Source organism: Carlito syrichta, unplaced genomic scaffold (genome assembly GCF_000164805.1).
Source record: "Carlito syrichta isolate Samal-C Ts95f unplaced genomic scaffold, Tarsius_syrichta-2.0.1 Scaffold303739, whole genome shotgun sequence".
NCBI lineage: Eukaryota > Metazoa > Chordata > Mammalia > Primates > Tarsiidae > Carlito > Carlito syrichta.
Window position 1 is genome coordinate 204,989 of NW_007247835.1, and position 23,780 is coordinate 228,768.

At 41.7% G+C, this 23,780-nt stretch overlaps 1 protein-coding gene across 1 annotated transcript in view; it reads left to right on the top strand.

Annotated features, from left to right (window-relative positions):
- ARFGEF3 (ARFGEF family member 3) overlaps positions 1-23,780 on the top strand; it is a 188,271-nt gene that overhangs the window by 74,297 nt on the left and 90,194 nt on the right. The window contains exons 11-14 of the mRNA XM_008059165.2: positions 6,654-6,758; positions 7,635-7,968; positions 14,896-15,008; positions 15,722-16,632. Of these exons, the coding sequence (XP_008057356.2) occupies positions 6,654-6,758; positions 7,635-7,968; positions 14,896-15,008; positions 15,722-16,632 (1,463 nt within the window). The remainder of the gene's footprint in view (positions 1-6,653; positions 6,759-7,634; positions 7,969-14,895; positions 15,009-15,721; positions 16,633-23,780) is intronic.

Consider the following 23,780-nt stretch of genomic DNA (forward strand, 5'->3'; position numbering starts at 1 on the left):
ACTACAGGCGCGTGCTACCACACCCAGCTAATTTTTTTATTTATTGTAGAGATGAGGTCTCGCCAAGTTGCCCAGGCAAGTCTCGAATCCGCGGGCTCAGGCAATCCACTCACCTCAGCCTCCCAAGGTGCGGAATTACAGGCTGAGCCACCGAGCCCAGCTCAGGAGAGATTGTTTTAAGGTTTGAACTTGAATTAGATGACTTCAGAGTGGATTAAAGCAATTGAGAGTTCTCAAGGACTGGGTGCTGTCAGAAAGTGGAAACTTACTAGCACCGGACATCTTTTTTTCTTTCTTTCTTTTTTTGAGTCAGAGTCTCACTCTGTTGCCCAGGCTGGAGTGCAGTGGCATGCTCACAGCCACTGCAGCCTCGATCTGCTGGGCTCAGGTGATCCTTCCGCCTCAACCTTCCAAGTAGCTGAAACCACAGACATGTGCCACCGTGCCCGGCTAACTTTGATTTATTGTAGAGACAAGGCCTGGCCCCGTTGCCCAGGCTGATCTCAAACCTGTGAGCTCAGGCAATCGTCTCACCTCCGCCTCCCAAAATGCTGTGATTACAGACGTGAGCCACCGTGTCCAGCTAGCACTGGCTGTCTTAATTTTTATCTAGCAGACAGGATGAACAGATGAGATGGGAGCTAGAGTGGTCATTGAAGAAGTAGAAGTCACCCATGGGGAAGGGTATTTGGTCATTTTTGTGGCTGCACAAAAACCCTTTTAAAAAAAATCTCTATTCAGGCATGTTTCATCTTGTCCTGTCAGTAGTCATGGAGAGTCCTCGTCTGATGTCAACATTTTGTGAACTTATTTATGTTCACTAGGGGAACACCACAGCCTAGCTGGCAGAAACCAGGTAGTCACCAGTTGTCCAGGATGCTTCTTCCACCCCAGTCCCACCACTAGAAAATAAAAAAAAGACCACCAGAATTTTGAAAAATATAGAATGTGTTCATTCCCTCACAGGCAAAGGAAAACCAATTAGCTAAACATTTTTTTCTGAGTAGTTTTCTAAGGGAATAATCTGAAATTTTTAAGTGCCAGAAAGATGGAAGAGGCCCATGGTAGTTGTGCCAATTAGTGACTAAAACCTAGCCAGCAGGATAAGTCAGAATGAGTCTGTAGTAAGTCCATAAATGACAGGCTTAAAATGTACCATGGTTCATTGGTTGGAAGGAGTCTTCAGCTAGGTACAGGTAATGCCTGCCATTCTGGGGTTCAAGTTCCTGGTTCTTTGAAATTTGGATGATTCTAATGTCAACCCCAGGACCATCTCCCCCACCTCCCATTTGAAGGGCAACCATATGATCTGGTTTACCTGGGACAGTTCAAGGTTATATCTTTGTGTAATTACCGTAGACATTCAGTTTTGATATCTTCTGGGAAGTACTGCCGTTAAGTGGAATTATTTTTAACTTCACAGTGCCTAGCAGATAGTAAATATTTGATATATATTTGCTCTAAACTGGCTTGTTTGCTTTCAGAATTGTTGCTGCTAATTCTAGTTTATGATGCAGTTAGAAACATGAGCTTCCTAAAAATTCGACTGTAGATTGTTGAGAAAACACATTGCAAATGCACATGTGAGTACATATTAGAAACAAAAGGTCATAGGTTTCAATCAGTCACTGAAAAACAAAGAAAACATTTCTTAACCATATGACTTGAGACAGGCTTTAAAATGGGGAAAATAATCTATGTGACATGTACTTTTTTTAAGGGTTTCTCATTATATATTGGATCAAAGATGGCTTTTAGGCACGTAATTTAGAGATTAATGATTTTTATAGGATTCTCATAGTGTTGCTTGGTTTTGCAATGCAGTTTCCCTGGTCATAAGTCTGCCTCTAGAGACTGTTTCTTTGTTTGAATTGGGGCTTTCCCATCGTGTTTCCATTACTCTAAAGGGGGGTGGGGCTTGTTGCTGAAGATGCTGGGAGCACAGTGTGCTTAGTGCAGCTGTAACAGAAGACCTTTAAGTTCACCTAGTCAGATGGTGAGTACTATGCCCCGGCTTCTCTCACCTCGATGGTTCTGTTCATTCTCCTTAAGTTTTCAGAACTGTACCATTTCTTTAGATTTTACTGCCTAATTCCTTTATTTCTATCAGCTAAACTGGATGCCTCTTCTGTCATCTAAATAGGTCCTTCCTTTGAAATCTCTCCATGGTCAGTACTTCCCCTCAACAACTATTTCTAAAATCAGTTCCCAGATACCCCAGAGGACTTTAGCTCTGAAAGAGGGAGTATTCACAATATGTTCAGTCTCTGGAGAGGATTCAGAAAATGTGTTCAGGTACTCAGAGCAGCTCCCTTGTGTGCCTTGGAGATGTGGTATTAATAGAGTTCTATATTCGGCAACTTGAGTTGCATGATGCCGTTTAAATCCAAGAATTTTTGGAAGGATGATTGGGTTTAGAAAGATATTTACTGATTCTCTGCCTGTTTCCCGCCAACCTCTCCCCACTTCCCTCTCCTCCTAGTACAAAATGTCAGAGAAAAATCTATACTCAAACAGGCTTGGGATCGATGAGGCCTGCCTAAGTGTTCCTATCACCTATCACCCATTCTGCTTCTTACGCAATTATTTAATGTCCTCTCTCCTTTATCCAACTAAATTCAAGTCTGTATCTAAGGGAAGCAATGTCAAAATGGTTGAAAAAAAAAACAAACCACTAAGACCTCCAGAAATCCAGGATGCACTGCCACCTTTTTCTCCCGGTAACCTTGTGGGGACGGGTGGCCACTTGGCCATCACAGTCCACTAGTCCACGCCCGAGAATTGTGCTCCATGGATCATGCGCCTGGGAAGGCGTTCAGTGATGAGCAGAGAATGAGACCAGCACATACTCAACCTGCCAACCATGAAATGCTCAAACAAAAGACCAGGAAAAGTGACCTACACCCCTTCTAAGTAGAAAGATATTTTCCCCTTGTGTTTTGAACGAGTTGGCCGGTCTATAAGCTACTTTTTGCCCTGTGCATTCCACTTGTTTGTTTGTACAGTCAGACAAATACAAAGTTCATGCACACTGTGCATGTGAATGTGTGTACCTAGTGAGGGGTGTGAGTGGAAGGTGCTTACGTTTTCATGGCATGACTCATGCAAAGCCACAAGCACCCATTTTTCCAGACTACTGCAGCCCACAGAAAAGCTGTCACACATAGTCTCCAAGGAGGCTCTCAGGCCAGTTACCTTGGTGATGCGCTCCCTGCCAGTGAGTCTGCTGCCTTGGTGACAGTATCTCCGCCACAGCACACTTTGCAGATGCGCACAGGAACCTTGCCTGCGGGTAGCTTCTCTATGGGCTATTTCCAATGATTTCCGAAGCTGATAATCTTTATTGTATAGTTCTTTTAGTTTTGTTTTGCTTGGTTGACAGCTTGAGAGAAAGAGAAATTTTTGAATTGGGGCATTTAATCATTATTCTTATTAATAACAGGCCAAGGCTGGGCTCAGTGGCTCAGCCTATAATCCCAGCACTTTGGGAGGCCCAGGCGAGTGGATTGCCTGAGCCCACAGGTTCAAGACCAGCCCAGCAACTTGGCAAGACCTCGTTTCTACAGTAAATAAAAAAATTAGCTGGGCATGGTAGCCGTACCTGTAGTTCCTGCTAGTTGGAAGGCTGAGGCGGAAGGATCCCTGGAGCCCAGCAGGTCGAGGCTGGGTTGGTCGTGAGTATGCCACTGCACTCCAGCCTGGGTGACAGACTCCAACTCAAAAAAGTAAAAATAGCGGGCCAAGTGATTGATCTGAAATATTAACTTGAGACTATAGTGAGGGCAAACCTTCTAGAACCAATTTTTCTAATGTGCTAGCTTATCATTGGTATCATGCCCCCCTGTTTTGCCCTCTCAAATCTGTTTTCTAAAGAATCCAGAGAGGGTTTTCTAAAACACAAATATAGTCATGTTACTCTTCTACTTGCTGAGTAGAGGCCAGACATCATGGCATGGCCTACAAGAACCTTTCTGATGTGGCTTCCGCCTCTCTCCAGGCCCCTTGCTGATGTCATCTTCACAGTCTGCGTCGACCACAAACCCCTCAGCCCAAACTTCTTCCTCCTCTGCTCCCACACTTTGCCCACACCATTTCCCCAACTTCTCCACAAGACAGACTCCTACTTGAACTTTAGAACTCTAAATAAAATACCATTTTCTGTGGATTCATGTTCTGGATCTTTCTAAGGCGATGCCCCTCCCGTACGGTCTCACAGAACCTTGTGTTAAATTATTCATTCACAGCACTTCCCACCAGAGCTTTATCTACTTGATTATTTGTCTATCTAGTGCCATAAGAATGAAGAACATGCTGTTTCAGGTCAGGAACTATGTGTTGTTCAAAAGCATGGGGAAACTTGAAGGAGTAGAAAGATATGTACAGTACTAGAAATGTACAGTCCTTACCTGACCCATGGATGGCTAGTTATTTCTTGCCTTTGTTACTCTTCCTCCAACCATCACCTTCGTCTTGGCAAATAGTAATCATTTCTGTGGAGATTTGGCCTTTACCTGTCTCTTCTCCCACCCTCAGAGGGTGCAGTAGAATATATCCAAACATAAGTGGCTTTCTCTTGTGCAAAATAATGACATTATTTTAGTCATTGGACAGTTCTCTTTGGGCAAGCGAGATTCTAGTAGATGGGTCAGCAACCTTTTTGTGTAAAGGGTTGCATGCTATCTCTGTCTCTTTTTTGTCTTTGTTTTTGTTTAGTTTTATAACCCTTTAAAAGCATAAAAATATTTTTTAGTTTACAGGCCATGGACAGGATTTTAGAAAGGATTTTAGGGCATAATATCAACATCAGGGTATTTAACATAGCACTTAAATGAAGACTCCCACCCCACCCCATCTTACTGTCCTTCGCCTTATGGTTGCATGTCTTTCTCAAGTTGCCAGTAGTATGGATGTAACCTCTGTCCTTTGGGACCATCTGATGTTAACTTTTCTTTGCTCCCTTTCTATCATCTTAAGTTTTCAGTTGGCCTGTCGGGAGCTTTACCTTTTTCTTCCACCGCCTCCTCCCGGGAGTTATTTGAACTATAAAGAAACTAGGCTTCCTTTGGGCATTTATTTATTTAAAATTAGGAGAAAAGAGACACAAACAAATATTATTTTATAAGCAAGTCTTTCCTTTTTCTGAATATCCAATTCCACACAGGATTATTGAGTGAATTCCCCTAAAAGGACTTATTCTATATTTATAGTAAATGTATCCCTGAAAGCTAAATTCTTACTCCCCTGTCTGTCACTCTTGTCACTTACTTGGATTTTAATAGTTTCTGGTGAACTGAAAACTAAATCTGGATATAAAAATGTACCTCTTATAAAATCTTGTTTTCTTATCTTGCTCTGTTAAGAAACCTCACAGTAATAACTTGGGAAAAACAACTTGTCCACTGAAAAACCATGTTTCTTCAATAAATAATGAAGAAAAGTCTAATGCAAATCAGTAAAGCATTTACTAATTAAAAGACAGTGTGGTATATGGTCTCCTGAAAGGTTTAGACAATTCAACATACTGAAAATTAACATTTCTGGAATAAACTATGAACTTTAGTTAACACATCAATATTTGTTTGTTATTTTGTACTATACTAATTGAACTATACTATTATAAGGGGGTAATAATAGGATAAACTACTTGTGAGGGGTGGGTAAAATATGATAACTCATTTTTGTGCTCAGTTTTTCCATAAATCTACAATTACTCTAAAAAGTAAAGTTTATTAATTTAAAAAAACATCCTTAGCTGTATGAGTTTGCTAAGGCTGCTGTGACAAAATACCACAGACTGGGTGACTTGAACAATAGAAATATATTGCATTACAGTTCTGGAGACTACAAGTCCAAGACCAAGGTGTCAGCAGGGTTGGTTCCCCTGAGGGCTGTGAGGAAAGGATCTGTTCTAGGCCTCTCTCCGTGGCTTGCAGGTGGTTGTCTTGTCCCTGTGTTCCTTTACATTGTATTCCCTCTATACATGTCTCTGTGTCTAAATTGCCATCTTTTTAAGGATGCAAGTCATGTTGGAATAGCATTCACCCTAGTGAACTCATTTTAACTTGATTACCTCAGTAAAGACCTGTCTCCTGGCCAAATGCAGTGGCCAAAACCTGTAGTCCCAGCACTTTGGGAGGACGGGGCAAGAGGATTGTTTGAGGCCAGGCGTTCAATCTGGATAACATAGCAAGACCTTGTCTCTACAAAAAAATCAAAATATTAGCCAGGTATGGTGTTATGTGCCTGTAGTCCCAACTCAGAAGGCTAAGGTGAAAGGATTGCCTGAACCCAGGAGGCTGAGGCTGCAGTGAGCCATGAGTGTGCCACTGCACTCCAGCCTGGAAAACAGAGTGAGACTTTGACCCAAAAGAAAGGAAGGAAGGAGGTAGGGAAGGAGGGAGGGAAGTGGAGGAGAGGGGAGGGAATAAGAAAGTCCTGTCTCCAAATAATGTCACACTCCAAGTTAATGGGGATTAGGACTGCAACTTGTGAATTCTGATAGGAGAAAGTTCAACCCATAACACTAACCACCATTCCCCCAAATTAGTGCTTCAGTGATGTCTGACATTTTTTCAAGTGTTTTTTCACACATAACCTCTTTAATTTTACCCTGTATTTTGTCTGCATTATGTATCGGTTCTGCTCTTCCACAGTGACAGCCAGCAGCTGCAGCTTCTGTACTTGGAGTGCATCTTGTCTGTGCTCAGCAGTTCTTCCTCTTCCATGCACCTGCACAAGGGCTTCACAGACCTCATCTGGTGAGCACCCACTCCAGACACCCCCCCCCATGCCAACCCAAGGGGCTCCTGCTAGCTGTGCCTCTGGGTCCCTTTTCACAGCAACTGTAACATGCTAGTAGTTTCATCTGTGCATAAATGCCTAAGGAAGAAAGTAAGAAAATTGCTTTGCTTACTTGCATTAGACCAAAATCCAGAGAGAAACTGATGATTCTTATGACAGAAGATACTTCCAAGGCTGTCTTACATTTGTTTATGTCATAGGGTCATTCAAGATGGGAACCAGGAGATTTTCTGGCTTTTCAATTTGTTCCAAAAGTGTATGCAGTCACCAGACACATATGCAATGGGCAAGAGATATCAAGAGTTGTTATACTTTACTGTTAACCCTAGCTTGGTACCTTCTCCATCTCAGTCTGAATACTCGTCACTTAATCAGTCAGAGAATCCCAGAAGTGATAGGCCCCACAGGCAGCCATCTGGTGGCTCTCGTTCCCTGGGCTTATTGTCAGGGAGGAAGTCGAATGACAGGTGTCAGTGTGGAATTTGAAATTCACTTCTTAAGTGAGAAATAATTCTGCTATTTATAGTAAGATGAAACTTTATAGCTAAGCCAGTTAGCATTTTGAGTGTATTTCTTCACATAAGATGGTTTCTTATGCTTCTCTTGATATTTTATTTAGCTTATCCTAGCTCAATTTATGATGAAAAGTATTCTGTTGATATACCCAGAAGTGATGGAGAGACTTAGAAAACTAGGGCAAAATAAAGCCAGAAGAAGGAGCGGCAAAGAACTGCACTCTTACAAGTCACTTCTGCAGCATCTGGTATTTACCACAGGGTAAATTTTGTCATTTGGCTTGTGGTGAAACTTATTTTTCCCTTGTCTCTTCCCAGGAAAAACCTCTGCCCTGCTCTCATTGTGATCCTGGGGAATCCAATTCATGACAAAACCATCACCTCTGCTCATAGCAGCAGCATCAGCACGAGCATGGAGTCAGACTCTGCCTCTCCAGGAGTTTCTGACCACGGCAGGGGATCAGGCTGCTCCTGCACCGCCCCTGCCCTGAGTGGGCCAGTGGCTCGGACCATCTATTACATCGCCGCCGAGCTGGTCCGGCTGGTGGGGTCGGTGGACTCCATGAAGCCCGTGCTCCAGTCCCTCTATCACCGAGTGCTGCTTTATCCCCCACCCCAGCACCGGGTAGAAGCCATCAAAATAATGAAAGAGGTGAGGAGGCACTGAAGATCAACACTGGGTTAGCCAAGGGGGTCCGAGTAGTATCTTGCATATAGAAAGCACTAGAAATGCTTGCTAATTACTTGCTGGAACTTTATTGCACCTCCTGGTATCCAGTAACAAACTGTCCCTAGGGTGGGTGTGTACGTACGTGTGCTGGGAGTTAGGTAAGGAAGGATTGAGGCTCTCTGATGCGAAGCTGTTGGATAATTGAACCACATGCTTGTTAAGCACCATTAGATGTGTACCTGACTGGGCTCCAGACTGAGATTTCATTCTGCTACCTTAGGAGCTATTTGTACAATATGATAGGATTTCAAAATGATTTTATTAATATCTTCAGGCTGTTCATTATCCAAAACTCAGCATTACCAACCTCTGATTGCTAAGAGGGATTTATTCAACCCATTCCTTCTTTTGCCTCAATTCTCCCAAATGTCATGACCCCGGTGAGAACATACAGGTTGTCCAACCTGTAATAGCATCCTGGTGTACTACTTCATGGTTTTGATGGAGGAATTAGGGTTATTTGGAAGGTACTTTGAGTAAGGATTCCTCAACTTTTTCTCAAAGAACCACAAAGAAGAGTCATCAGCATTTTTGCATTTGGGAACTTGTTTATAAAGGTCAGATTGCATTTTCTTTGGTGCCTAACCCCAGAACCAGAGTAATAAAGTTCCCTTATTGATGATTTCTTTATTTTAAGCAATATTTGCTACCAACCAATTTCCAAAAAAGTTAAATTTGAATTGCTTCTTGGTGTTGTTTTGATGAGATTTCATTGTAATGAATACTGGAATGTTCTGACCCAATATTTCTAGAAATGAAGGAGTGGCCCAGATGTATAGCCTGTTAAGAAGATCTACAAGCACACAATAATAATTACCATTCTTTTTCCTGTCTTCTATATGCCAGGCACTTCACATATATTATCTCTAATATCCATAATAACTTTGTGAGGTTATATGTCAACTTTGTTTTGACCTTTGAAGATTGTTACTGGTTTTCCCTACCACAACTTCAGGCGATAGAGATCAAAAGGCGAGCTTGAAGAGCCCATCTACCCTAGGGTGGCAAGCACAATACAACTTTGGAGGCCAGTGACACTAGACTACTCTGTCACCATCCCAGGGCTCTGCCCTGGCCTCTGTTCGCTTGTAGCCTAGAGGGGCAGGAATGGGCTTCCTCTGATAGATGGATCCCCAGGGAGAGGGGAGAGGAAGGGGCTGGCCACACATGCTTAGCTCCTCATTCGAAATTCACCAATCAGGTCAAGGCTTCCCCATCCACCTGGAAGAAACACTGGAGGGGAGGAGAGGCCCAGAACTTTACTCCACTGGATATTCCTCATAGAAACATGATGCCAGGGAAAAGGAATTTCCCTCCCACACAAGGACATATTACAGCTTTAAAAGGTCAGATGATTTGTCCAAAGTCCCAAAGAGAAAACCTGAAAACCCTGTTCCTTGACCCACAGTCCACAATCTTTTCCTACACTGTACTTACTATGCACTTGACTCTTACATTGCAGTGCAAACTATTCCAGCAGTCCCTTTCCTGGAGCTGATTTAGCTACCCATTTCACAAGCCTGGGTTTAAGAGTCAGGATGCAGATTCTGTGTCTGCCACTCACTAGCTGGGTGACAGTATGTAATTCATTCAACTCTGAACTTGCAATTTTCTCATCTGCGCAGTGGTATAATATTGCAAAGGTTGCAAGCTCAAAATGCAATGAAGTTTGCATAAGTACTTTGTAAGTGTGTATAAAGTACTGAATAAATGTTTGGTGTACTTATTGCTATCCTAAGGAAGAGAAGAAAGAAGCCCATAGAGGCTGAAAACAGCTGGGCCAATTCTAGCCGGTCTCCCTCTCTTGCCTGCCTGTCTTAGTCCTTTTGTCTTACTGGTCTTATGTTCAGAATCACCACTGTTAACAACTTTGCCATTTCCCAAGGCTCTCTGATGGCTCTGGATTGCCTCTCCCATCAAATCTGAATTACTCTGCCCTGGTCGGTTTCCAGGGCTTTCTTCATCATTCTCATTTCCCATCATTTCCCAGGATGCACCTTGATTTGTCTATCTGACCACTTTGTTCAACACCCACCTTCCTGCCTCTTTTTGGCGTCTCGTAACCCTATTCCCGTGGGCCCCTTCCCCTTGACAGAATTGAGTGGTTGCTTCCTACAGACTAGATGCTGCTGACACTTCACATTAGCTTTTTTACAAACTCTCTTAGGAAGATAATAGCATGCCCATTTTCCAGATGAGGGGGCTGAGGCTCTGGGGAGAGAAATCACTTGCCCAAAGCTCTTCACCTTATGAGTGGTAGATGGCTGAGACACGAATCTGGGTCTTCTAAGTGCATCTCTTTGCTATTGAAATTCTTCTTTATGACTCTGCTTCCTCAGACTACTGATCTTGCTCTTCTTTAAACTCCATCCCTCCATTTAGTAATTGTTATATGTCCAAACATGCTGACTGATATAAGAGGGGACCCCAAAAACCCAGAATTTATTTATAAAAAATTGTGTATTCTTGCATGTTTAAACTTCAGTCACCTTCAAAGTACTTTCAGTTTGATGCAAGACACCTACTGAGATGCTTTTTCCACTACTTGAACTCATCAAATTTGATGCCTTTTAATGCTTCTGCCATTTTTTTTTTTTTTTGTTTCACCTCTTCTACATGGGCAAAACATTTCCTTTTGAGGCCTTTTTTCATCCGGGGGGAGAAAAAAAGTCAGTCGGAGCAAGATTGGGTGAATAGGGAGGTCACGGGGGTCTGTGCCATTTTGAGTCAAAAACGGCTGAACATAGTGCAGTGTGGGCAGGTGTGCTCGTAAATCATCCATCATGAAATGGGCAAACATGTTGAAAGAATCTCCAGAAAATGAAATTCAATGAAACCAAACACAGTCTCTCACAACAATGCTAGCTGATAAACTGATGCCAGTGGGTTCCTAGAACACCTTCCTAGCAGGGGAAACCTGTATTACAAGTGGCCCAGCCTCTAAAAAATAATGCTGTTTTTTTTAGGTCCCTCTCATATGATATGGAACAAACTTCTGGTCTACTCAAATATACTTTTATACATATTGTTTTTGTATGTTTCCCCCAGTATTTAACACTACAATGCTTGAATCAGAAAAGATGTCTAACAAGTTTTGGTTGAATGACAGATGAACTAGAGACAGTGTGATTGAAAAGAGGCTATTTTGTAAGTGGCAGCAACCTTTCTTTTCCTCTCGGAAATAACAGGTACTAGAGCTGTTGCCACCCACGCCAGAGCCACTTGGTACCTGGATGCTAAGTAAATACTTTGCATATGCGGTGTGTGGATCTCTAAATGTATTCTAATACTTTCTTTACTACTACAAAGGAAATCTGTTATGTTTTCCCCTCTTTCGTTGGTTTTCTATGTTCCCAAGGTCATTTTGCAGAGGTGAGGCAAGCATTAGATGGCGACACTTGAGTAGCATGTCCAGACAATGTTGCCCCGTGGAGCCCAGCTGACTAATTGGGGCCAGGATGTTCTGGAAAGCGGTGTCTCTACTTTATATGACAAAACCAATAATTTAGGGAAGTTGGTAACCTAGATAGCAAAATGTGCAGGGCTTATGCGTAGGACTTATGCACACAAAGAAAACCACTGGGTATCCAGGATATTTGTTTAGTCTTTTGGAGCTCGAACACCTGGTGTGTTATTTCCCTGTTCCCTTTCTAGTTTGTCACTCTGCCATGTGCACTGTGTGCCTATTCATCAAGGATATACAGGACATTTTGTTTTTTGAAGTACATTCTCTTTTCTGTTTTCACTTTCCACTAGAATGAACAGTAATGAAAGTACGCCTCGCCTCCTTTTCTCTCTCCCATGATTTGGCTTTAGAAGGAGTCAGTAAGATGTTTATCAGAACTGTGACACCCCAACCACTGATCCCATGTCCCTCAATTCCACCTGAAGAACCTGAGATTAAAAACATCTTGCCTTGTTTTTAGTGCATTTGTTGAGGGTCCTCCAGCAGCCTAATCCCTCCATCCCCTTTCTATCCTGATTCTGAAGCAATCGTGAAATAAGCACAAGATGAATGCGGGAATTAAAATTGATTATCTGATTTCTTACTGGTGATGTTGGATTAGAGACTGTGGAGGGGTCCCAGGGGAAAATGAGGTTTCCCCTCCATCCCTTAGAAATGCACTTACCCTTCAAGCAAGAGATGGCGCAGCTAGAGGCCCAGAGGTCAGGCCCCTTTGTTCAGGCCTGCAGAGAAGGGAGCCCAGAGGAGGGAGAGAGAGAGCCTGCCTGACTTCAGCCTTCAGCATTGATATTCCTCTTTGATGTCAAAGAAAAGAAATGTGGAGAGAAAAGCAAAAGCTTCATTTCTGTTCCTTCTAGAGAGCAAACGTTTCAAATTTTCTGTGGTAAGAAAGAACTATGATAAAAGGGAAAAAGAGGAGCCACTTAAAATATCACTTTTTTTCTATGTAGTATACTTTTTCCTGCTTGGGAATATACTATCACTTTAAAATGCATGGGCCAGGCTTGGTGAGTCAACCTGTAATCCCAGCAGGTTTAGAAGGCCAAGGCAAGTGGATTGCCTGAGCCTGTGGGTTCGAGACCAGCCTGGGCAACTTGGCAAGACCTTGTCTCTACAATAAATCAAAAAATTAGCTGGGCATGGTAGTGCACACCTATAGTCCCGGCTGCTTGGAAGGCTGAGGTAGAAGGATCACCAGAGCCTAGCAGTTTGACACTGGGGTGGCCGTGAGCATGCCACTGCACTTCAGCCTAGGCAACAGAGTGAGACTCCAACTCAAAAAAAAAAAAAAGAAAGAAAATGCATGGACATAATGATAGGATGTCTGTTCCCAGTGTTCTTCATAAACCACTCTTTTCTTGGATTAACTTAGCCTCAGATGAAAATTTTCTATAAAGACTTCTACCATATGGAAAAAAGATTGTTAGACATGAACAATTAGAAAAATTCTATACATGAAAACTTGTGAGCAGCTAGCTAAGTCAGTGCATAGAAGGATATTTATAGCTTTAATTCTTTATATTAAAAGTAGGCCAGGCACAGTGGCTCATGCCTGTAACCCCAAACACAGTAGCTCACTTTGGGAGACAGAGGCAAAAGAATTGCCTGAGCCCACGGGTTCAAGACTAGCCTGGGCAACTTGGTGAGACCTTGTATCCACAATAAATCAGAAAAAATGTTCTGGGCATGGTAGCATGCTTTTGTGGTTACAGCTACTTGGAAGACTGAGGCAGAAGGATTGCCTGAGCCCAGCAAATCGAGACTGTGGTGGCCATGAACATGCCACTGCTCTCCAGTCTAGATGACAAAGTGAGACTCTGACTCAAAAAAAAAAAAAAAAATAGTGCTGGGAGCAGTGCCTCATACCTGTAATCTTAGCACTTTGGGAGGCTGAGGCAGGAGGATCGTTAAGGCCAGGAGTTCAAGACTAGGCAGGGCAATATAACAAGACCCTGCCTCTAAAAAAACATTTTTAAGCCAGGCTCGGTGGCTCAGCCTATAATCCCACGCTTTGGGAGTCTGAGGTGAGTGGATTGCCTGAGCCCATGAGTTCGATACCCGCCTGGGCAACTTGGCGAGACTTCATCTCTACAATAAATCAAAAATTAGCTGGGCGTGGTAGCGCGCGCCTATAGTTCCAGCGACTCGGAAGGCTGAGGCGGAAGGATCGACGGAGCCCAGCAGGTCGAGGCTGCGGTGGCCGGGAGCAGCCACTGCACTCCAGTCTGGGCCACAAAGTGAGGCTCCAACTCAAAAAAAAAAAAAAAATTTTTTTTTAATTAGCCAGACATGGTGGTACAAGCTTGTAGTCCCAGCTACTCAGGTGACTGAGGTAGGAAAATCACTTTAGCCCAGGAGTTGGAGGCTACATTGAGCTATGACTATGCTACTATACTCTACCCTGGGCAACAGAGTGAGGTTCTGTCTCAAAAAAAAAAGTAGAAAGCTTTAAATCAATGCCTTATTTCTCCAGTTTTGGAAGTTGGAAATAAAATAACCATAAATTCAATGAAAGAAAAGAAGAAATATAGGGATAAAAGCAGAAAGTAATGTGCCAAAAAAGTGAATATAGTATAGAGGATTAAAAGCAGAAAATGTTAAAACCTCTGAAAAGACTAAGAAAATGGAAAAACTTCTCTCAGTAGCAATAAATAAAATTCCAAAACAAGTGTATATAAACAGAAATAAGAATGAAAAAAGCTATAGATATTACAAACAAATTAAAAAATCTTATTAAGGCAACTTAAGGCCATTAAATTGAAAAACGTAGGTAAAATGGATACATCCCTGGGAAATAATAGAACTTTTAAAAAGTTGGCTCAAGAAGAAATTGAGGACCTGAATAGTCCTAAAATCTTTAAAGAAATTGAATCTATAATTAAAATCTTCCCATTAAAAATAATACTGGCCACATATGGTCTTGGAAACAAGTTATACCAAGCATTCAAGGAATAGGCAATTCCAATCTTCCATGAACTTTTTTCAGAGGCTAGAAAGATGGCATACTTCCCACCCAGTTTATGAAGCTAGCCAACTTGATAGCAAAATAAAACAAAGAGAGTCTAAGAAAGTTACTTTACAGGTCAATTTCACTAAAGAACAGAGATCCAAGTGTTTTTTCCTATGCTGTAAGATATTTTGAAACAATCTCTCTAAGAATTTTCTTTGTCTAAGCCAGGCTGGCACTGGGGAACTGGAATCCCAATGTGCCCTATATATGAAGAAAAATGCCTAGATGGGGTTTTATTAAGATTAAGAGTTCCAAACAGTTGTACTTCTCCTTACACTCTATCATTCAGTAGTGAAAGTACATGTTTATTTGATCTTACTTGTGCTTTTTTGTTGTATTCACTTTTCGGTAATATTTCTCTTTTTTCTTAAAGATACTTGGGAGCCCACAGCGTCTTTGTGACTTGGCAGGACCCAGCTCCACAGAACCAGAATCCAGAAAAAGATCAATTTCAAAAAGAAAGTCTCATCTGGATCTTCTCAAACTGTATGATACCTTGCCCTTTTAGGTCTTTATTGTGACTGCTTCTTTAAATACTTTTAACTTTGCTTGCAAATCCCTGACATTTAAAAAAATCTACATTATGTGAAATGTGTCTATTTAATAATTTACCCACAAGCCATCTGAGAAAACTAATCTCTCTTTATTATAATCATATAACTTTCCATATTTTCATACTGACTTAAAACTGAATCTACAAAATGAAATGTACAAAAATTATTCATTGGGATTATTTTAGAGAAGAATTTTTTGACTCACTATACTATAACTTTAGAATTACTTCATTGTAACCCCTGGAAAACTGAACATTATATGATTTGTAATACTCGTATTCACATACATCTGTTCAGAAATATGTTTATTTTGTGGAGAAAGTCCACATTATTTTATAGCCATTATAACCATTTTCTATTTGAAAAACTGAGCGTAATGCAAAAATGAGATTGTTTAGGAATATTATAAATTCCCATCAAGAGGGAGTGTGATTCAGAGTGGACCACTTCACCTGAAGATTTTCTTCTGCCTACCTGAGCATGTTTGTTTCATTAAATTAGTGCCCAGACTACTTACTTTTATGCAAATAAGACTATCTGTTTTGAATACTACACTCTTGCCTGATGAACAATTCTTGTTCCTTTCAGAGCGTCTTTCTATGTTTTATGCATTGGTACCATTTTTCTCTTTTGATTGCTGTCTAGCATCATGGATGGCATGACCGAAGCATGCATCAAGGGTGGCATCGAAGCTTGCTATGCAGCCGTGACCTGTGTGTGCACCTTGCTTGGAGCACTAGATGAACTCAGCCAGGGCAAGGGCCTGAGTGAAGGTCAAGTGCAGCTGCTGCTTCTGCGCCTGGAGGAGCTGAAGGACGGGGCCGAGTGGAGTCGAGACTCCATGGAGATCAACGAGGCCGACTTCCGCTGGCAGCGGCGAGTGTTGTCCTCAGAGCACACGCCGTGGGAGTCAGGGAATGAGAGGAGCCCTGACATCAGCATCAGTGTCACCACAGACACCGGCCAGACCACTCTGGAGGGAGAGTTGGGTCAGACCACACCCGAGGACCACTCGGAAAACCACAAGAGCAGCCTCAAGTCACCAGCCATCCTGGAGGGCAAGGAGACACTGAGCAAAATTTCAGAACTGGAAGCAGTAGACCAGCCAGATGTTGTGCAGAGAAGCCACATGGTGGCTTACCCCGACATAACCAACTTCCTGTCAGTGGACTGCAGGATGAGATCCTATGGATCCAGGTACAGTGAGAGCAATTTTAGTGTAGATGACCAAGACCTTTCTAGGACGGAATTTGATTCCTGTGATCAGTACTCGATGGCAGCCGAAAAGGACTCAGGCAGGTCTGACGTGTCAGACATTGGGTCGGACAACTGTTCTCTGGCTGACGAAGAGCAGACCCCCCGGGACTGCCTGGGCCATCGGTCCTTGCGAACTGCTGCTCTGTCTCTAAAGCTGTTGAAGAACCAGGAGGCGGATCAGCACAGCGCCCGGCTGTTCGTGCAGTCCCTGGAGAGCCTCCTTCCTCGGCTCCTGGCCCTCTCCAGCGTGGAAGAGGTGGACACTGCTCTCCAGAACTTTGCCTCCACTTTCTGCACAGGTTTGTAAACAGTTTTTTGCTGTACAGTCAACAAGATTATTCAGAGCATTTTGCCTTAATGGGCAATTACCATCACACTTGTTAGTTGGAAGTGCTCAAAGCATATTAATGAATCTTTGGGTTTCCCCAGTTTAAGGAGGGTGGAGAAATCTGAGACCTGTTGGAGGTGGCTTATTTGTATTCTTTAGCAGTCGATGGCTGAAATATACTATGAGGTTGATACATGTATAGGGTGGGAAGTAAAAAATGAAAAGTAGCTGCTTTCTAGAAAGCTGCAACTGACTGAAACAAAATGATATTCTGCAATTATTAAGACACTGAATTTTCAACATGCTGTCTAAAATCATAGAGCAATGCATTTTGGTATATTGAAATTTAAACTATTATGAATGAGGTCTTGGGTCAGATGCAGACCAATGCCTCCGAGTATATTCTGAATTCCACCAAATAGCCAAACAATATGTATATTGGTCCATTTTGTGTTGTTATAAAGAAATACTCAAGACTGATCATTTATTTTTTAAAAAGGTTTATTTGGCCCACAGTTCTGCATGGTACTGGCATCTGCTTGGCTTCTGCACATGGTGAGAGAGAAAGCAAGATAGAGAGAAGGAGGTACCAGGTTCTTTTTAAAAAAATTTAAAAAATTTTTTTTTAATTTAGAAAAATGTGGGGTACAATTCAGGATTAGGTACATACGTGGTCATTGTACAGGTGAAGTTTGGGCCTCCCATTGATCTCACTTCACCGGGTTTGGGATCAGGTACTTTTATTGATGTTATGTGCACCCCACCCTCGGCAGTGTCCCACTACTGCCAATCTCTTTCATGTAGTATTATGGTAAATGTTTAGGATCCACTTATGAGTGAGAACATGTGGTACTCTGTTCTTTGTTTCTGTAATAGATCATTGAGTATGATAGACTCTAAATCCATTCAAGTTGCTGCGAAGTCCATAATCTTGTCCTTCTTTATAGGTGCCAGAATCTTTTAAGCAATAATTTCTCACGTGAACTAATAGCATTCATTCATTACTGTAGAGAGGACACCAAGGTATTCATGAGGGCACCCAATCGTATGAATCAATAAGCTCCCACCTCCAACACTGGGGTCCACATTTCAATATGAGATTTGGAGGAAACAACAATCAAACTATCAGCCTGTAATATTCCAGTGTAATTTGGTAACACCACACTCTCTAATATCAGACCCTTCCTGTCTGTTTAATAGCAGCATTGTAGCCCAAACTGTATTTAAACAGGAATGCCAGGGGGGATATTGGCCAAATGACATCAGAGAGTCATGCTACTATTACTGAAGGGTAGAGACCTAGAGTTTCAGCAGAAGAAGGAAGTGAAGAATACAGGGAAGTAGCATTTCATATAGTGAATAATTTGTTTAAAGATAGTTTTCTTGAAAGATAATATGGAAAGTAAGCAATTCATGGGTACATGAAGTTTATGGTAGGAATAAATGACTGTCTGATACTAGGGAGGTCAATTGTGCCTTTCCCTCAAATACAAGGGTCTCTTGGCCACAGAATACTGAGGTGAGTGGATCTCCCTAGGCTTGTGCTTAAATGCAAAGGGCTGACCCTGCAACTGATACAGAACTGCTAAAAACGATCATCTCTTGATCTTCCATCACTAAACCTTGTACATGTGTTAGTCGTTGTGCTTACCACATTTATTATAGTTATTTTTTAATACATCCACTCTCCCTTCCATTTCCCCATCATACTGTTAGCTCCTTGAGAGATGAGATCATGTCTCATTCATTTATTTTCCAACAAAGAAAGCATCACACACATAGCTGAAAAAAGTTCTAATCCAATTACTGGAATGTGGTAGAAAACTGACTGATGTGTTAAGAGGTAGCTTAATAAGTATCTTTAAGTAGTTGACCAAAGTGTCCTTTGTCAAGAGGACGAGAAAAAGATACTACAATCTAAATATATAAGGAAGAACATTTTTTAATATGAGAATGATCCAAGTTATAGCAAGTACCTGAGGAGATGCAGGAATTCTAATCCTGGACTTCTCAAATAACTACATAATTTCTCAACTTTCCCAATTCTGATTTCCTAATTTCTAATTTCCTGATTCTTCTCAAGACATGAAAATATCAGTTTGGGGGGTTTTGTTTTGTTTTGGTTTGGTTTGGTTTGGCTTGATTTGGTTTTTTTGAGGAAGCAGGATTTATTGAGATGACAGAAAAACTCCCATAGTGGGAGGGGACCCAATGGGGTCGCCTGAAAATACAAGTTTTTAAGTACATCCAACTTAATTTTTTTCCTTAATATTTTTCTTTTAGAGTTAGATATAAAAATAAACTCTGAATTTCTTATTTGTATGAAAGAACACACATATATACAAAATTCATATGTATCATTGTAAGACTGGAAAAATATATACTTTTATTAAAAAATTATATTTCTCCCTAATATATTATATATCACCACTATTAAATTTGATGTTGTCTTTTTTAACATTCCAGGGTGTGTGTTGGTGTCTGTCTGCCTGTCTCTCTCTCTCTCTCTGACACATACACACAAATCCTTCTTCAATAAACATTACAGAGAAGCTGAATTGTGCGATGTAAAGCTCCCAAGATATGTACGGCTTATACCTAGTAAATATTTATTGGTTGTCGATTGATGAAATTGCTCATTGTTCTCTTATGATGTGAAATAGTAGCCGAGCTTGGTGGCTCAGCCTGTAATCCCGCGCCTGTGGGAGGCTGAAGTGAGTGGATTGCCTGAGCCCACAGGTTCGAGACCCACCTGGGCAGGTGAGACCTAATCTCTACAATAAATAAAAAAAAATTAGCCGGGTGTGGTAGTGTGCGCCTGTAGTTCCTGCTACTTGGAAGGCTGAGGCGGAAGAATCGCCAGAGCCCAGCAGGTCGAGGCTGCGGTGTCCAGGAGCAGCCACTGCACTCCAGTCTGGGCGACAGAGTGAGACTCCAACTCAAAAAAAAAAAAGGATGTAAAATAGTTTATGGGCTGACATAGTCATAGGTAAGCCTCTGAGATGGGAGGAAGATTTCTATTTTTTTGGAAGGGATTGGGGCATCCTCTGTGTCTCTGCCTCTTCCCAGGTGGTGATATTTATAGGGAGAGGTGCTCAGCAACCTTGGCTGCTTCAACCAGCTTGGTGTCCCTTGTGCCAAACAGCCCAACAAACATTGATGGCCTCTGAACTAACTATGTATCAGAGTTCATATAGCCATTGGCTATAGCAATGGCTTTGAGGCATCAAGAAATAGTAATAGTGTAGTTAGGGTATTATGTTTAAAATTGAAATTATCCATACAAAATAACTACATTGCATAAGTTGCAGCATTTAAAATATAAAATTTAGCTCTGATAACTTCATGTTTATAAACACTATCCCCAGTAATTCCAGATAAATGAATTGTCACAGTGTTAAAGACAGACTTTTGAGGGCCTTCTTTGTTTCTTATAAGAATTAAGAAAAATAATCCTAGCAAGGTCTTATTAAATTTGAGGCAAAAGTAGATCTTCAATACTTATAGTATATGCAAAGCAGGGACTGTGTATATTTTTTAATGCGGCCAGAGTGTGGCCCTATGAATGTTGCAAACTGCCCAAATGTTAGAGGTCTATAAAATGTTCCACAGACCCAGTGTATTATGTGAAATTATTTTTGTTTTTTGGTTTTTTTTTTGAGTTGGAGTCACTCTGTCGCTCAGACTGGAGTGCAGTGGCCGCTCCCAGTCACCACAGCCTCGACCTGCTGGGCTCTGGTGATCCTTCCGCCTCAGCCTTCCAAGTAGCTGGAACTACAGGCTTGCACTACCATGCCTGGCTAATTTTTTGATTTATTGTAGAGATGAGGTCTCGCCAAGTTGCCCAGGCAGGTCTTGAACCCATGGGCTCAGGCAATCCATTCACCTCGGCCTCCCAAAGCACTGGGATTACAGGCTGAGCCACCGAGTCCGGCATGAAATTATTTTTCACATGTAGAAATCAATACATTGAAGAGACTTCAAAAATCTTTGGTTGTTTTCAAAAATTATAATTTCTTTTTTTGAGTTGGGGTCCCACTCTGTTGCCTAGGCTGAACTGCAGTGGTACGCTCAAGGCCACCCCAACGTTGACCTGCTGGGCTCCAGCAATCCTTCTGCCTCAGCCTTTTAAGTAGCTAGAACTACAGGCACGTGCTATGACACTGGCTAATTTTTTGATTTATTGTAGAGACAAGGTCTCGCCAAATTACCCAGGCCGGTCTTGAACCCGCAGGCTCAGGCAGTCCACTCGCCTCAGCCTCCCAAAGTGCTGGGATTATAGGCTGAGCCACCAAACCCAAGCCAAATATAATTTTTAATGATTGTTGTTATTGTCTGTAATTAAGTTAGCTGTTTGTTTAATTCTAATGACATCGCAATGCTTTTACCAGTTAGGAGTTGAACTCGAACCTATCACTCTGTGGTCCTGCTACCAGTAGCTACTTGCTTCCACTTCTGCTGTGGTTTAACTGATGGCACTGATCGCTGCTGTTGGTGAGGCCAAGCCACTGGGCGCTGGCCTCTGTCTACCTCTGGCCTAAGACGTGCTCTTGCTTCCCTTGCAAGTGCCACCTGCATTATCAAAAATTAAATGAAGAGAAACATTGGTACTCTACTGAGTCCAGGGGATGGCACATTTCCTTTTTTCTCCCAAGAGAAATTTAGGAAAGTAAAAACAGGAGAAGAGGAGAAGAGAAAGAAACTCCCTGAGTCATAAACCAGATCTTTGACTTGTTGTTTATTTTGATATCAAAACTTTTAAACCGTGTCTTGCCAAAAACTGTCATTGGGGCTTCCTCCCTACCTTGTTATCAGGGTCCGCTTTCTCGGCTGAATCACAATCACTCTGTGATTCTCAGTGATTCCTGTCCTCAGCGAATATGACTTTGAAATGAGCCCCCTTAATTCTACAGTATTCAAGAGAGCCTTTCTTTTGAAAGCAATTACAGTTTCTGATGGTGAAGGAGTTGGAAAACTTTCAGATAAATAAAATATAGTTTTTATATGGACAGTACTTGATGTGAGCTGTGATTGCTGCAGAAAGGCCTCTTTAATCCTGTGTGGGACAAAGTGGCATCTGTGTAAGTTGTCTCCACAGTGCTAAAAGAAAGATCTAGCCTCATACAGCGATTGATAAAGGGTCACAGGCACTTACTCTGGAACTGCTGTTTCTTAGATTAGTGGTTTTCGGTTACGGTCTTGGGACTCACTGTAACCAATTGTAAGACTGACTGCAAGTGATGTGATATTTACAAAGCGCCAAATTTCATAAAAGATAGTGTAGCCAGTATGAATCTCAATTGTTCAAGGAATATCTATTTAAGTTAAAATAAGTCTGATTCTAGACCTCTAGGCTGTCAGGCTGGGAGGACATTTTGTCTCTGCCCTTCCTCTGGTCCCCATCCCAGGGTCAAACAAGAAACTGGAACTTATGTGGGATTTGGAAGGGAGTGGGCTCATCTCTTACATTGCCAGAGAGGCCCCATGGTCCCAGGTCCCAAGCTTCCTGCCCTGTGATTTTGGCCCCCTCCTGCAGTGTAGAGTCAGGGATGCTCTGGCAATGCTGGGAGCCTCTGAGCATCATCGTATGTCCTCTTCTGGGGTCTTGCCAACCCTGAAGGTACTGCCAAGCAGCACAAAGCCACAGACCTGCAACCCCTGCCCAGCCAGGGGCTCTCCCTTCACTGCGTGCTGCTTCTTCCCTCATCTCTTCACCCACGGAGGAGTGGTCCAGTCTCTGGAAGGAGCCCTGGCTTTGTGACTGCAGAACCAGGACATTTAAACAACATAATGTAAACACAAAATAAAAATAAACAGTAATCACATCACCTAGAGGTTGTTTCTGAACTATCTCGGCATCTTTTCTTGCAGTCATTTTTCAATATATAAAATGTGTTCATTTTCATGTATCTACAGTAATAGTAATAGCTAACCAACATAACCTTTGTGCCCTGCCTTGTCTAAGGGCTTTATGTATATTAATTTACTACATCCTCAGAACAACCCCATTAGGTAGATAGTATTATTATCCTCACTTTACAGATATGAAAACTGAGGCACAAGGAGGTTAAGTAGTAAGTCACCCAAGGTATACAGTTAGGAAGTGAAGATCCCCGGATATGAACCTAAGCCTTCTGGCTCCAGAGTATAAGTGTTGAGTCTTTACATTATACAGTACTAGAAATGGGGGAAGGACAATGCCTATGTCATAGGTGTAATTTTATTATTTACTTTCTACTTAATATTTTGTTAGTATGTTCCTTGTGTCTTTTGATTGTCTTTGAAAATATGACTTAGGATGATGTCTCTGTAATATCCATTCCTTTGAATTTCCCAAAAAGTATTTCATTTCTCCTTTTGGTGGATCCTTGAGCTGTCTCCACAGGCTCCTCTAAAAGGATTTTTAATGATTTAGAAGATGCTGTTTAAGACACAAGAACCTCTAGAGATGATTTGCCCTGATAAAATAAGCCAACCACAGTGGCTGAAAAACTGTAACCCAGCAAATGTGTGACAGTTTTTTAAGTCCTGACACATACCAGTGGATACCTAGCATCTCACTGATTTCTGGGAATCTATGCTAAGGGAACAGAAAATCAGGTAGAGATTTATGTATAGAAATTTCTAAGATAGGATTATTTAGCAGCAAAAAATATTAGCAATAACTACCCCTAGAATGAGAGAAAGATTAAATGAGTACATTCATTTGTGACATTGTATAGCCATTTTAAATGATTTCTAATAATATTTAAATGATATGAAAAATGATCATAATGTCATTTTTAAAAAATTAATTAAAAAAGAATTTTTTTTTTGAGTTAGGGTCTTGCTTTGTCACTCAGGCTAGAGTGCTTTGGCATGATCATGTCTCACTGCGCCCTGGCTTCCAAGTTGCTGGGACTACAGGTGTATGCCACCATGCCCAGCTAATTGTTTTGTTTTTTTATAGAGGCAAGGCTTTACTATGTTGCCTACTCTTGGACTCGAGCAATCTTCCTGCCATGGCCTCCGAATTGCTGGGATTACAAGTGTGAACCACCTTGCCTGGTCCATAATGTAATTTTAAAAGAAAGACTCAAATTCACATTAAATGTTAATACTACTTATCTCAGAGTGGTG